The 14,258-nt window shown below is 39.1% G+C and overlaps 1 protein-coding gene across 1 annotated transcript in view; it reads right to left on the minus strand.

The window, feature by feature from the left end:
* Nup98 (nucleoporin 98 and 96 precursor) overlaps positions 1–14,258 on the minus strand; it is a 96,877-nt gene that overhangs the window by 79,926 nt on the left and 2,693 nt on the right. Inside the window, 3 exon segments of the mRNA NM_031074.3 lie at positions 156–332; positions 445–546; positions 1,247–1,350. Of these exon segments, the coding sequence (NP_112336.2) occupies positions 156–332; positions 445–546; positions 1,247–1,322 (355 nt within the window). The 5' untranslated portion in view covers positions 1,323–1,350.

A 14,258-nucleotide genomic window follows, 5' to 3' on the forward strand; every position in this document is an offset into this window, starting at 1 on the left:
CCTACTAAACTCAATTCTTCCAGGTTCTCCTATTTCCTGGTTTTGATCACTTGGTGGGAAAGGAGAGAAGTGAACATAGAGCGAAGAGGAGAGACACATTCAACAAACAAATATTAAACTATTAGAAGTACAAGCCCAAATAGTGCTCTACTTACTCCCAAATCCAGTTGGTTTATTTTGTGCAAATGCATTGTTCTGGGATGAGAAAAGACTGGTCCCTGTATTTGCAGTTCCAAACAAACTATTTGATGTTCCTGTTGATGTGCCAAACCCAAAACCAGTGCTTGTGGAGGTTGCTGGCTGGCTAAATGAACTGGTACCAAACAGTCCTCCTGAAGAGATGGAAGGGAAGAAAACAAGTTTCTGTAGACAAACTGCAGTCACTAAGAGAAGTTCTATGCCAGCCACATATAAACCAGGTATATGCCACACAAAATCCCTTACCTGGTTTGGTCTGTGAATTACCAAATAAGCCTCCAGTATTATTGCTAGAACCAAATGCAGATGTTCCAAATGCTCCTCCACTAGTAGTACCAAAGCCAGTATCTGAAACAGCAAAATTCAGCGTCAATAATAACTGGAAAGTTTTTTTTTTTAAAAACATTTCTTAACATCCTGCATTAAGTAGGACCACTAATGAAATTTGAAACCTTTCTCAAGGGCTGGGGATTTAGCTCAGTGGTAGAGCGCTTACGTAGGAAGCGCAAGGCCCTGGGTTCGGTCCCCAGCTCCGAAAAAAAAAAAAAGAAACCTTTCTCAAATTTCTATCTAAATTCTTATGGGACAGAAATCAAGTCAAGGCATTTTACTGTCTCCTCAGGAACATAAATTTTAAATCAAAAGGTGTGACTTAGCACTAGAGAGGATGCAGCCTAGTGGCAGAGTATTACTTAGCACGGGCCCTGAGTTTGATGCTCTAGGCCCAGAAAAGCGGAGTGAAGGTGCTCAGGGAATGGTGCTGTCCACAGTGGGTGGAAGTTCCCCCATCAATCAGGGTGGTCATAATGATCCTTCACAGATATTCTTAGATTCAATTCTAATTATGTCAAGTTATCAGTTAAAACTATGGCAGTAATCCCAGCACTAGAGAAACTGAGGCAGGAGGACTAGAAATCAGAGGCCGGCTTGAGCTACACTGAGTTAAGCCAGCTACAGTAAGTGATACCAGTTCTCAAAACAAAACAACCCAATCAACAAAAGTCAAATTCAGACATTTTCCCTTATTAGGTTCTTTTCCATAACTTACTTTGTCCAAATGTTGACGTTGTACCAAAGCCCCCTGTACCACCCCCAAAGGGGGTTCCAAATGATTTGTTAAACATCTTCAAAACGAGTGTTTGCTTCAGAAAGCTGTAAAAGAGAAGTTTTTCTTTTGAGACACCACAGAAAGTTATGTTTCAAGAAATCTACCATTCTACAAATATTAGTAGACCCATAGAAATGATAGCATGATCTTCCTATTCAATATCCTTAAACCTTGAATGATGAATATTATAAAATGTTCATTAATCTGCATGCTTCCTAAAATGACTAGTACTGAAGTGTGATAGTAATTTCTTTCTTTCTTTTTTTTCTTTTCTTTTTTTTCGGAGCTGGGGACTGAACCCAGGGCCTTGCGCTAGCTAGGCAAGCGCTGTACCACTGAGCTAAATCCCCAACCCCATGATAGTAATTTCTGATCATACCAACAACCATTCCCTCAAAATGTGTATTGAGTTGTGGGGCGATTTAATTTTTATTATGTTTAGTATGTGCTCCTCTCCAAATGCCACAGCATATGAGAAGATTTCCTTCTACCATGTGGATTCTGGGAGTTGAACTCAATTCATCAGCTTGGCAAAAAAATGACATTAGCCCAGCTTATTTAAAATTTTTACCTAATATTTGTTCTAATATCACAATACAAATCAGTACAAACAATATGCATGAAACTGTGGGTTTGCTACTCAGCACTGAACACGGTGGCACACATACAAAATCTTAGCACTTTGGAGGCGGGAGGCAAGGGGGATCAGAAATTGAAGGTCATCCTTGATACATAGTTCAAGGCCAGTCTAGGCTACATAAGATCCTGTCTCAGAACAACAAAGACAAAGAAAACAAGACATTAATTCTATGAGGACACATTTTTTTTTTAACAAAAATACACCTAGGAAATTAAACGGCATATGCATCAAAAATTACAACCATATTGTTATCCCAACTATCTGAAATATTTTCCTGGCCGGGGCTGGAAAGATAGCTCAGCAGTTAAGAGCGTGTAATTACTAGCCTTAAAGTTAGTGGGTATATAATATATAGTTCATATGATCATCATTTACTTTTCAGTAATGAGATCTGTTTTAAGTTCCCTATCTTTAGCCAGATGTGGTAGCACACTGCCTATAACAGGCAGGACTGCCAGGGTCATATAGAAAAGAAACCTTGCCTCCCACACAAAAAAAAGCCAAAAGACTTGAATAGATACGATAGAGATGTTTGGGGATGGGGGTTGAGTAGGTATGTTAACAAAAAATAAAGAAATCTAAAAAAAATTGTTTCATAATTAAGTTAGTTTGGACCATGTGTCACTCAAAGATAGCAAGTGCTATCCAGTTATGTCGACTTTGCCGGGCACCTCCTTTTTTTTTTTTTTTTAAAAACACTGTTTTTGGCTAGTTACAGTGTTTGAAGTTATATAAAGTTTAGGTTTATAACTACCATTGTTAAGTGTCAAGAGATGTTTGATTATTACTTGCCCTTTATCATTTTTTAAAATTATTTATTAATTATAGAAGTACACTGTAGACACACCAGAAGAGGGTATCAGATCCCTTTAAAGATAGTTGTGAGCCACCATGTGGTTGCTGGGATTTGAACTCAGGACCTTTGGAAGACAGTCAGTGCTCTTAACCACTGAGCCATCTCTCCAGCCCCCAGAAACTATATTTTTAATGTGCATGTCTTTTTTTTCTTTTTTTTTAATTAACTTGAGTATTTCTTATATACATTTCGAGTGTTATTCCCTTTCCCGGTTTCCGGGCAAACATCCCCCTCCCCCTTCCCCTTCCTTATGGGTGTTCCCCTCCCCATCCTCCCCCCGTTGTCGCCCTCCCTACCCCCTCTTTTATCACTTATTGTTATTATTGGCACATGCTAACTCTGTATGTGCAAACATACTTTGATCATATTCATATCTCTTGCCCCCACTACTTAACCTTATCTCTTCCATATCTCTACTGGTCCCCTTTTCATTTTATATATATTATATAGTATATATATATAATATATATTACATTATATATCTATATCCTTTTTTCCACTAGGTAGCCCTGGCTGTCCTAGAACTTCCTCTGTAGACCAGGCTGGCCTCCAACAGAGATCCTCCTGTCTCTCCCTCCTGGGTGCTGGGATTAAAGGTATGCACCGCTACTGCATGGCTTGTTTCCTTCCTTCCTTCCTTCCTTCCTTCCTTCCTTCCTTCCTCCCTCCCTCCCTCCCACCCTTCCTTCCTTCCTTCCTTCCTTCCTTCCTTCCTTCCTTCCTTCCTTCCTTCTTCCATTCATTTATGAATGAATGTAACAGGTTTTCTCTGTATAGCCCTGGCTGTCTCAAAAAACTGGCCTCAAACTCAGATGTCTGCCTGCCTCTGCCTAAGTGCTGGGATTAAGAGGGTGCATAATAATGCCCAGCAGCCTGGTACCTTCTTATTCATCTCCACACACAGCAATCTTGTTTATGGAACTCTGATGGCTAAGTGAGGGACATGGCAGACTTTAAAAGGTGATTAATAACAATTTTTCCTCTGTAAAATGTACCCTTACATTTTCGATGTAATTTGTGCTTTTGGTACACTAGATTCTACACTCCTTAAATTTTATAGCTCCTAACCATCAACATTTTACTTTTAGTAATCTTATCCTGATACAGACACCTATCACTCATTATCTATACATTTCACAAAGGGATTTTTAAGTAGTATAGAGTATCCTGGAAGATACCTCTCCATCTACAGAAACTCACTTATATTCCTCATGTCAACAACAATGAAAGGATGTTGTTATTAGCTGTCACTACTTTTATCATCTCTCTTTTGCAGACTAGAAAAGACCATATTTCTACATTTTACAAAGTCATAGAGGTAAGCAGAACTCAGGTTTCATCTACTTTCTAAATTTCCAAATATACTTTCAACCAATTAAAGATAGGTAATAGGGAATAAGCAAAAACATATAGTATACTAAAGAAATTCACCTGTGTTAAACCCAAGAACAAGAATGAGGGCAGCAAATACTTTTAATCTATGAAGAGATTAAAGAGTTTTAATCAAAAGCAACCTATTTTTCCTACTCCACCCCTTTTTGGAGACAGGGTCTTACTATGGGTCTCAGGTTGACCAAGAGATCTGCCAGCATCTGTCTCCCCAGTGCTGGGATTAAAGGTGAAAATTGGCATGCACACTTGACTTGCTTAGTTCTGAGAAGAATGAGCTTGTCTTATTCTCATCTATCTTTCTGAGAAAGGTCTTTTCTTTTAAAATGAGGAATGGGAGCACATGTCCGTAGGTTTAGGAGATCAAGTCATCCTCAGCTACACAGATCTTATCTCAAAACAAATCACAACATAAACAAAATTACACTGAAGCAAATCAAGATCAAAGCCAACTGGACAATCTGTCTTACTACAGAAACTGAAGTCTGGCAAACTGGGTGAATTGGAGCTTACCTATAATCCCAGCACTTAGAGGGGCAAAAGAAAGATGAACAGGAATTCAGGCTTAACCTCAGCTCAATATGAGGCTAGCCTAGGCTGAGACCCTAACACAAAACAAAAATTAGTGAATACATACAATTCTGCTCTTCAAATCATTCATTTTCCTCACTCTGCTATGTAATACCACTGACTCAATGAAAACTGTCTACTTTTTATTCTTTATTGTTGCTGCCAAACAACCCAATTCACTCTATAAAACTCAGCTTCAGTATGGTATCTTCCATAACTAGCTTCATTTAGCAATGACATTCTTCTAGACATCCATAACACAACATTCCCATCCTAATCTATGAAACACATATCTATGCAGACTTTCATTTAGGACTGGAAAACATTTCTTGTACCAGCTGCTATACTATTAGCCTTCAGCTGTCAGTCCTTTTCAGAACTGTCTCTACTGAAAACTGCCTAATTCAAGGTCATACTTTCTTCCTTTGACAGCCTAAATCAATGGCCAATGCTAGGACTCTTGATTCCAGCTTAGTGTAACTCTAAAGGGCAAGTAATTTTTTTTTTTTTAATTTTTGTAGGGGGCTGGAGAGATGGCTCAGCAGTTAAGAACACTGACGGCTCTCCCAGAAGTCCTGGAGTTTAATTCCTAGCAACCACATGGTGGCTCACAACCATCTGTAATGGGATCCAATGCCCTCTTCTGGTGTGTCTGAAGACAGTGACAGTGTACTCATATAAATAAATCTTAAAAAAAAATTTGTGGGATTGGTTGATGCTTTCATCAGGTGGTTAATCCAACATCACCATACTAGAAATATAGCTTAGTGGTAGAGTGCTTTTCAGAGTATTAGGTTCAATTCTCTACTACTAAGAAGAAAAAGCAATACATAAAAATTAAGACAGTGTCCCACAGGTAATGTTAATTCTTGTCTATTGTCTGTAAGGTCCAAGGTTCTATTCAATCACCATGTATATTCAAATATCATTTCCTACTTTCTCAGTTCTCTTAGAGGCGATGATACAAAGAAAGTTCCCTATACGAACCTCTGAGGACTGCCCACTTCAGAATCTGCTATCAAAGGAACTCAACTTTATTCCATTTACAATGAATCTGCTAAGAAAAGGGGCAATTCTTTTTTTTTTGCTATTGTTTTGAAACGGTACAGCTATCAAAGGTTACTCTCAAACTGTCTATGTACTTCAGATTGACTTTGAACTGTTGATCTTCCTGCTTCTACCTCCCAAGTGTAGGGTTACAGGTGGTTGACTCTACAACATGTTATTTTGGTTTTTGAGACAGGATCACTTATAACTTATAAACTCAAACTATGTGGCCAAGAATGCCACTGAATTCTTGATCTTTCTTCCTCCATTTCCCAGGCAGTGAGACTACAGGTATATGCTAGCATATCAAATGGTAAGAAACACAAGTTATGGTGGTAGGATATGATGGAGTAAAAACAGGATAAAATGTAACCTCTTATGATAAAACAATTTATATGATATTCCCACATCTTAGATAAAATTTTCTACAAAAATTCATTTTTATCTTTATGAATTGATTTACTTACATTCCTTTTGCATAAGACATTTAAAAAGTGATCTTTAGGGGGCTGGAGAGATGGCTCAGAGGTTAAGAGCACTGTCTGCTCTTCCAGAGGTCCTGAGTTCAATTCCCAGCAACCACATGGTGGCTCACAACCATCTATAATCAGGTCTGGTGCCCTCTTCTGGCCTGCAGGTGCATACATGCAGGCAGAAAGCTGTATGATGTATACATAATAAATAAATAAATGTTTAAAAAAAAAGTGATCTTTAATTTCAGCCTTAATTTTCCTGTGCACTTTGTGCTCCAATAATCTTCTTCTTCTTTTTTTTTTTTTTTTTGTTTTTGGTTCTTTTTTTGGAGCTGGGGACCGAACCCAGGGCCTTTGCGCTAGGCCTTTGCTAGGCAAGCGCTCTACCACTGAGCTAAATCCCCAACCCCTCCAATAATCTTCTAATTCATTACTTACACTATATAATACCGAAAAAGGATCAACACATATCAGTAATCCAACTACTAGACAGAAATATATTCTTCCAATGTCACAAAGTTTGAACTTTGGATGATGTCTTATTTTATTGTATATCTAAATTTTGTGAGCTATGTTAACAACAAAAAAATTAGTTTTCTACCTCAAAAACTTAAATAATAATAACAAACAAACCTCTGAACACTGTCAATCTGAATGACTGTGTGGGGCTTCCAATCCACTCCCAGCTTGCTACTTTCTAATTCTAGAAAGTTCTACAAATAAATGTTAATTCTTCCTTTCTTTCTACTTCACTGAATTCCTTTGCAACCAAGTCAGCAAAGAGCAGACACAGTAGGTACTTACTTGTACTTCATCTACTCGTCAACAGACTAGTAGTTACCTTCTACTTCATCTACTTGTCAACAGACTAGTAGTTACCTTCTACTTCACAAAGCACTTTTTCCTCATTCAGTCTCCATGACAGTAGTAGGAAAGGGAGGAATCACTAGCAATAGTTAATGAATTGAATAAAAGAAAACGAGTATGTCTTTGTTTGAGATCTCACTCTAATCTAGGTTGACCTGGAATTCACAGCACTCTTCCTGCTAAAGTACTGTGGCCAGGCCCCTTGTAAGCACCATGTACTTTCTGTCTTGGATGAGAAGAGACAGGAAAGGAGGCTAGGTAGAATTCCAGGAAGAATAAAGTACCTAGTCTTAACTATAACATTTGAGGCTAGCCTGGAACTCTTTATTCTACCTCTGCTTCTGAGGAGCTGGGAATTCAAGCATATCCACAATAAGCTCGAGTCAGCTATTGCTGCTTCACCCCTCTAATCCCAGCACCAGGAAGGCAGACAGGTGGATCCCTTGAGTTTGAGGTCAGCCTGGTCTACAGAAGAGTTCCAGGACAGCCAGGGCAACACAGAGAAACCGGTCTCAAAAATCAGACCCCCCACCCCCACCCAACCAAAAAAAACAAAGGTCTACCTGTCTCTACACTACCACCACCAACCACAACCTTGAACTTATTATTGTTGTTGAACCTTGAAAGGTTTATTCCTATGTGTTTATGCAACATGTGTATGGACTCCCCTCAAGAGACAAAAGAGGGTGTAGGACTGGTTTGGAGCGAGAATTACAAGTAGCTCTGAGCCACCTGGCATGACTGCTGGGAACAGAACTCCAGTACTCTCAAAGAGCATCAAGTCTAACTGAACTGGTAATCCAGATTCAGCATGAAATCCTGTCTCAAAAAATAAGATGTAGAAATAACAAGGTGCTTGGTGTCACACGCCTATAATCCTCCCACTCAGGAGGCAAAGGCAAGCAGGTTCAGCTTGGTCTACATAGGCAGTTTCAGGTCAGCAAAGACAAACAGTGAGACTGTCTCAGAGAAAGAAAAAATATTCCAGAAGTAGTGGTCCATACCTTTAATCCAAGCACTCAGGAGGCAGAGGCAGGCAGACCTCCGAGACCAACCTGATCGACACAGAAAGTTCCAAGGCAGACAGGACTACACAGACACCATGTCTCAAAACAACAACAAACTCCAACCAACTAAATACATAAATTAAAAAGGGGCTAGTGTTAAAGGAGTAATTAAGAAAGCCTCTGGCCTCTATGTACACACACACACACACACACACACACACACACACACACACACACACACACACAAAATCTGCTGACCTCTAACAAGAGAGTCAGATGTGCAGATATCAGCAACCACTGTATCAAAGGAAGTATACCTACGTAATGAATAATGGTGATAGACATATTACAGGAGGATAAAATGTTTCCTTCACGAATAGGGAGCCTGAATTCAGACTCGATTTGAACTCAGAGATCATCTGCCTCTGCCTCCAGAATGCTGGGGATTAAAGGCTTGTGCCAGCATTGCCTGGCAACTTTAAGAATCTTTAGCTGATTAGAAAAAAAGAAAGGAAAGGAATGGAAAAGACAGACAAAAAGAAGCTGTTTTATGAAATAAAGAGCAGGGGTATAGTAGAACCCTCTTCTAGTTCAACCCTCCCAAGCAGCGTTTTAATCAGTGTAAAATCACTGTCCAAGATTAATGTCTTCAAATTGTGACCCAAACATCTATAAATTCAAAATTTATTTTTCAGTTGATCCATAGAGCCCAAACTACTTTCATAATAAAACTACAATGGCAGGCCTGGTGTAACCAATCTCAATTTCTAAGAGAGGCTAAGGCAATAAGATCACAAGTTTGAGGCCTATCTGAACTAGAGAGAGTTTAAGACAAGGCTAAGAAACTTTACACCCTAACTGAAAAAGTAAAAAGAGAGTGGGGTGAGTGGTGGCAGCACTCAGGAGGTAGAGGCAGTCAGATCTCATTTGAATTCAAAGCCAGCCTGTTCTACAGAGTGAGTTCCAGGTCAGCCAGGGCTACAGAGAGAAACTCTTCTTGGAAAACCAAAATAACAAAAGAGCGAGTGCCAAGTATGCACCAGTGAAAAAGCACTTGCTAAGCATACTCTGACCCTAGGTTCAATCCCCAATACAACAACAAAACAAAAAACTAGAACCTAAGCAGCAATCAAGGCAATGGCCCCAAACTATTAGAACAGCCATTGAGTTCTCCACTGCCAACCAGTATAAAAAATTTTCAAGGCTGGAGAGATGGCTCAGTGGTTAAGAGCACTAACTGCTCTTCCAGAGGTTCTGAGTTCAATTCCCAGCAACAATACAGTGGCTCCCAACCATCTGTAATGGGATCTGAGGTCCTCTTCTGGTGAGTCTGAAGAGAATGACTACTCTAATGACTACTGAAGAGAATGTGTACTCACATACATAAAATACCTTAAAAAAAGTTTCACTGTCATCTATGACTGTCCTTAATGAACAGTAAAAAGTATTTATAATATTCTCAACATCTTTTTACTATTCTGTGTGATTATTTTTTGAAATTTAATGAGAAGTACTCAAAAGCACTTAAATACACTAAAGCAGGGTTGAATCAAGGAAAAACACTTCTGCAATTACTTTAAAGAGCTCTTTTTTGTACGAAATACTACTACTATCTCAACAAAGGAATTTGATAAACCATGGTTAAAATTCAAAGCAAAGCTGGGTGTTGGTGGCACATGCCAGCTTTGATCCCAGCAACTGGCAGGCAGAGCTCTTTGAGTTTGAGGCAGCCTAGTTTACGGACTGAGTTACAGAACAGCCAAAATCACAGAAACTGCCTTGAAAGAAAACAAAACAAAACAGATTTGAAGCAAAAAAGTCCAGAAGTTTAGAAATTTGTCTAGGAGCTTGTCAGCTACCACCCTCCTTTTAAATTTTATATTTTTATGTGTATGGGTGCTTTGCCTGCATATACATCTGTGGGCACAGAAAAGAGTATCAGATTTCCAGGTATACAATTATAGGTTGTTTTACCATGTAGGTGATGGGATTCAAACCCTAGTCCTCTGGATCTTAACCACAGAGCCATCTTTCCAGCATCCCTTCATTTTTAAAATATTTATTTAACATTTATGCCTGTATGTATGTGCCTGGTGCATGTGGGGGCCAGAGGAGGGCAATGCATTCCCTGAAACTAGAGTGGTTGCAAGCCACTATGTGGATGCTGGAAATCAAAGCCACCTCTTCTAGAAGAGCAGCCAGTGCTCTTAACTAGAAACCATCTCTCCCCCACTTTTAAAGATGGTTACATGAATCCCAGGCTGGGTTTCAAACTGGATATGTTGTCAAAAGATGATCTTAAACTTCTGTGCTAGTTGTTTCTATTGTCAACTTTACACAATGTAGAATCATCCGGAATGAGGAACTCTCCAGACTAGGTTAGTGTGCATTCATGACTGCAGAAAAATGTCTTGACTAATGCAGGAGGGCTCAGCTTACTGTGAATAGCAGCATCCTTATGAAGGTGGGTCTGGGCTATATAAGAAAGAGAGCTGATCGTGAGTCAGTGGTCTAGTCAGGAACAGCTTATTTCTAAGGTTTCTGTTTTGGTTCTTGTCTTAAAATTCCCTTAGCAGTGCACTGTAAACTGAAAGTGTGAGATGAACTAACTCTTGCCTCCCCAAGTCACTTTTGGTCATGGTATTTATTACAGCAACAGGAAAGCAAACCAAACTTTGATCTTCCTGCTTTGGCCTCCCAAGTGTTAGGATAAAGGTCATGTCACCAGGCCTGTTTTATGAAATTCTGGGTCTAGAATCTAGGGCTTCGTGTATACTAGGCAAACACTCCACTAATCTACACTGCCAGCCCCTAGCTTCCAAATTTATTGTTGTTTTGAGCCAGGGTCTCACTGTATCCCTGGCTGGCCCTGGAATCCATCTATATACCATCAAACTCCCCGGGACTGATATTGAAGGCCTGTGTCATCACACCAGTGATTTAACTTAATCGAGAATACTGAAATAAACCTATATAGTAACAACTGTATATATATAGTAACTGACAAATCTGATTTGTCAACATACATAATTTGGTGAACCAATAATTTCCAAATCATCAAGCTGATTGATGTTATTAAATCAGGTATAAGATACAGTACGAAAGATGAACTGATGAATGCTGGTATAACACAGAACATAGATGTAATGATATGACTTCTGAATCTGTATTATAACGAACCTTTAACAAGGCTTGAGTGTAGTGTCAATGGAGAATACAAATACCTGAAAAGGCTATTAAAATACTCCTTTCTTATAAGAATGGGTATTTTTCACAAACTTTAAAACACTTTGTCAACTGTTGCAACATAAAAGTTGACTAGTGTATCAATCTTTTATTAAGCCAGCTTTCTCACTGAATTTTAAATTATTGTACTTGTGTCTTATTTTTCAGACAGGGTCTTACTTTGTAGCTCTGGCTGGCCTTGAAATTACAGATATGCTTGCCTCTACCTCTAAAGTACTGAATTTAAAGGTATAAGTCATCATGCCCCTGATTACTATTTATTTTAAATAGCCACTTCTACTTTATTTAAATTTTTTAAATTATGTATGTGTGTATATGCACTCGAGTGCAGTGCCCATGGTGGCCAGAAAGAGATAATTGGATCCCTTTTAGCTAGAGTTACACGCAGCTGTGAGATGTCTGACATGGATGCTAGGAACTGTACTCAGGTCCTCTACAATAGCAGTAAATGCTTTTAACTGCTCAGCTATCTCTCTAGTCCCACTCCTCCCACTCCTTCCTCTAGGGTCTCTCTGTACACAGGTCTTGGCTGTCCTGGAACTCCCTCTGTAGAGCAGGGTGGCCTCAAACTCATAGAGATCTGCCTGCCTCTGCCTCCTGAGTGCGAAGATTAAAGGCGAAAGCCACCATGGCCTGGCTAATTTTTAACACAACTGAATAAAATACATAATTTTAAAAAGTTATTATTGTATGACTATTGTATTATTCTATGTCCCATCAAGTACATGTGGAGATCAAAGGTCAGTTCTGGAGTTGTTCCCTTCTTCCCATGCTCATGTGGGTTTCAGGGACTGAATTCAGGTTTCTAGGTTTATTTTTCTTATTTTTTTAAGATTTTATTTATTTTATATGTGAGTACCCTGTCACTCTCTTCAGACACACCAGAAGAGGGAATCAGATTGTGTTGCAGATGGTTGTGAGTCACCATGTGGTTGCTGGGAATTGAACTCAGGACTTCTGGAAGAGCAGTCAGTGCTCTTAACCGCTGAGCCATCTCTCCAGCCCCGGTTTCTGGGTTGTTTTTTTTTTTTTTTTTTTTTAAAAGATTTATTTCTTATATATAAGTACACTGTAGCTGTCCTCAGACACCAGAAGAGGGCATCAGATCCCATTACAGATGGTTGTGAGCCACCATGTGGTTGCTGGGAATTGAACTCAGGACCTCTGGAAGAGCAGTCAGTGCTCTTAACCACTGAGCCATCTCTCCAGCCCGGTTTCTGGGTTTATTATGGCAAACATTTTACCTGCTGAGCCATCTCACTGGCCCTGAACACCTTCAATTTTTAGAAGATTTAAGGAGTTTAGAAACCACCAAGCTTGAGAGGTACTAGCTTATACTATCACTATCTGCCCACCTCCTGTTTCACATCTTTCAATCTTCCCTACTATCTTCACCCTCACCTTGAACTTTTAATTTTAAAGACTAATTACACTTGGAGATGCTAGAACTATATAGAACCTCCTGCTTCTACTGCTTATGTCAGTAACTCTCAAATTTCCTAATGCTGTCACATTTTAATAGTTCCTTACGTTGTAGTGACACCCCCAACCATAAAATTATTTTTGTTGCTTCATTAACTGTAATCTTGCACTGTTATAAATCATAATGTAAATATTTTTGGAGACAGAGGTTGAGGAGTTGAGACCCTGTTAAGTGGCTTAAGTCTTGGGATTATAGGCATACGCCACTCTCTATGCCTGATTCATAGGATGCTGGAGATAGAACCTTGGACTTCATGAATGCTAGGCAATCAATCAATAACTAATCTATATCACCCAGCTCCATAAAGTTCTATTTTTAAAGCTATAGCTGGGACATACCTTTAATCCCAGCACTTAGAAGGCAGAGACAGGCACATCTCTGAGCTCAAGGCCAGTCTGGACAGTCAGAGCTACTGAGAAACCCAGCCTTGAAAAGCAAAAGAATCAAAGAAATGCAGCCAAGCACGTGGCACTACATATGCCTGTATTTGCAGTTTCAGTGAGTCCAGGTCAACCTGGTACAGAGTGAGACACTGTCTAAATAATTTCCAAACTAAAAATTATTCCCCAAGGGGTTGGGGATTTGGCTCAGTGGTAGAGCACTTGCCTAGCAAGCGCAAGGCCCTGGGTTCAGTCCCCAGCTCTGAAAAAAAAAAGAATAGAAAAAAAATTATTCCCCACAAAACTGAAGTATTAACTCTTTAATACTGCATGTAATTTTGAGTATCAGTATTCTGTACAACAGCTCCATTACTGTATATTTCTACAGCATCAATTTCATCAGTAAAATACAAAGGTCATAGTGTTACAAAGGTTACACAGATTACATTTAATAGCTTTTACTCCTTCCTCAAAAATCAAAGCTATTCCCTGACTTGTCTTATAGAAGAGAAAGATAATCTACCACAGAAACAAGAAGAGAACTTGACAAGTTTTTCATGGAAAGCAGAGCGTGATGACACATACCACTCTGTACAAGAAAGGAAAAGGCAGAAGAAATTAGGAGTTTAAAGTCAGCCTTAGGCTACATACCACGAATATTGTCAAAAAAAAGTTTTTAGACAGTTTATGAACTAACTTTACAAGTAAAGTAAAGAAAGAGCTTTATTAAAATGTAAGCAGTGATTTCACTCAGGGATATTTTTGATAATTTCTTGACCTTGGTAGTTACAACTTGGGCAGGAATGGCTAACTGCTATCAAACAGGTAGAGGAGGAAAGAAAGCTGTTACATATTCTACAACTCACAAGAGATCCTCCAAATTAAAAAATTATCTCAATAATCTCAGCTGCTATTTCAACAGCACACCAAAGTCTCATAAAATGCTTAATATCCGGCCTCTATTAAGATTTACATAATATATATACTCATATGT

Source organism: Rattus norvegicus, chromosome 1 (genome assembly GCF_021556685.1).
Source record: "Rattus norvegicus strain SHRSP/BbbUtx chromosome 1, alternate assembly SHRSP_T2T, whole genome shotgun sequence".
NCBI lineage: Eukaryota > Metazoa > Chordata > Mammalia > Rodentia > Muridae > Rattus > Rattus norvegicus.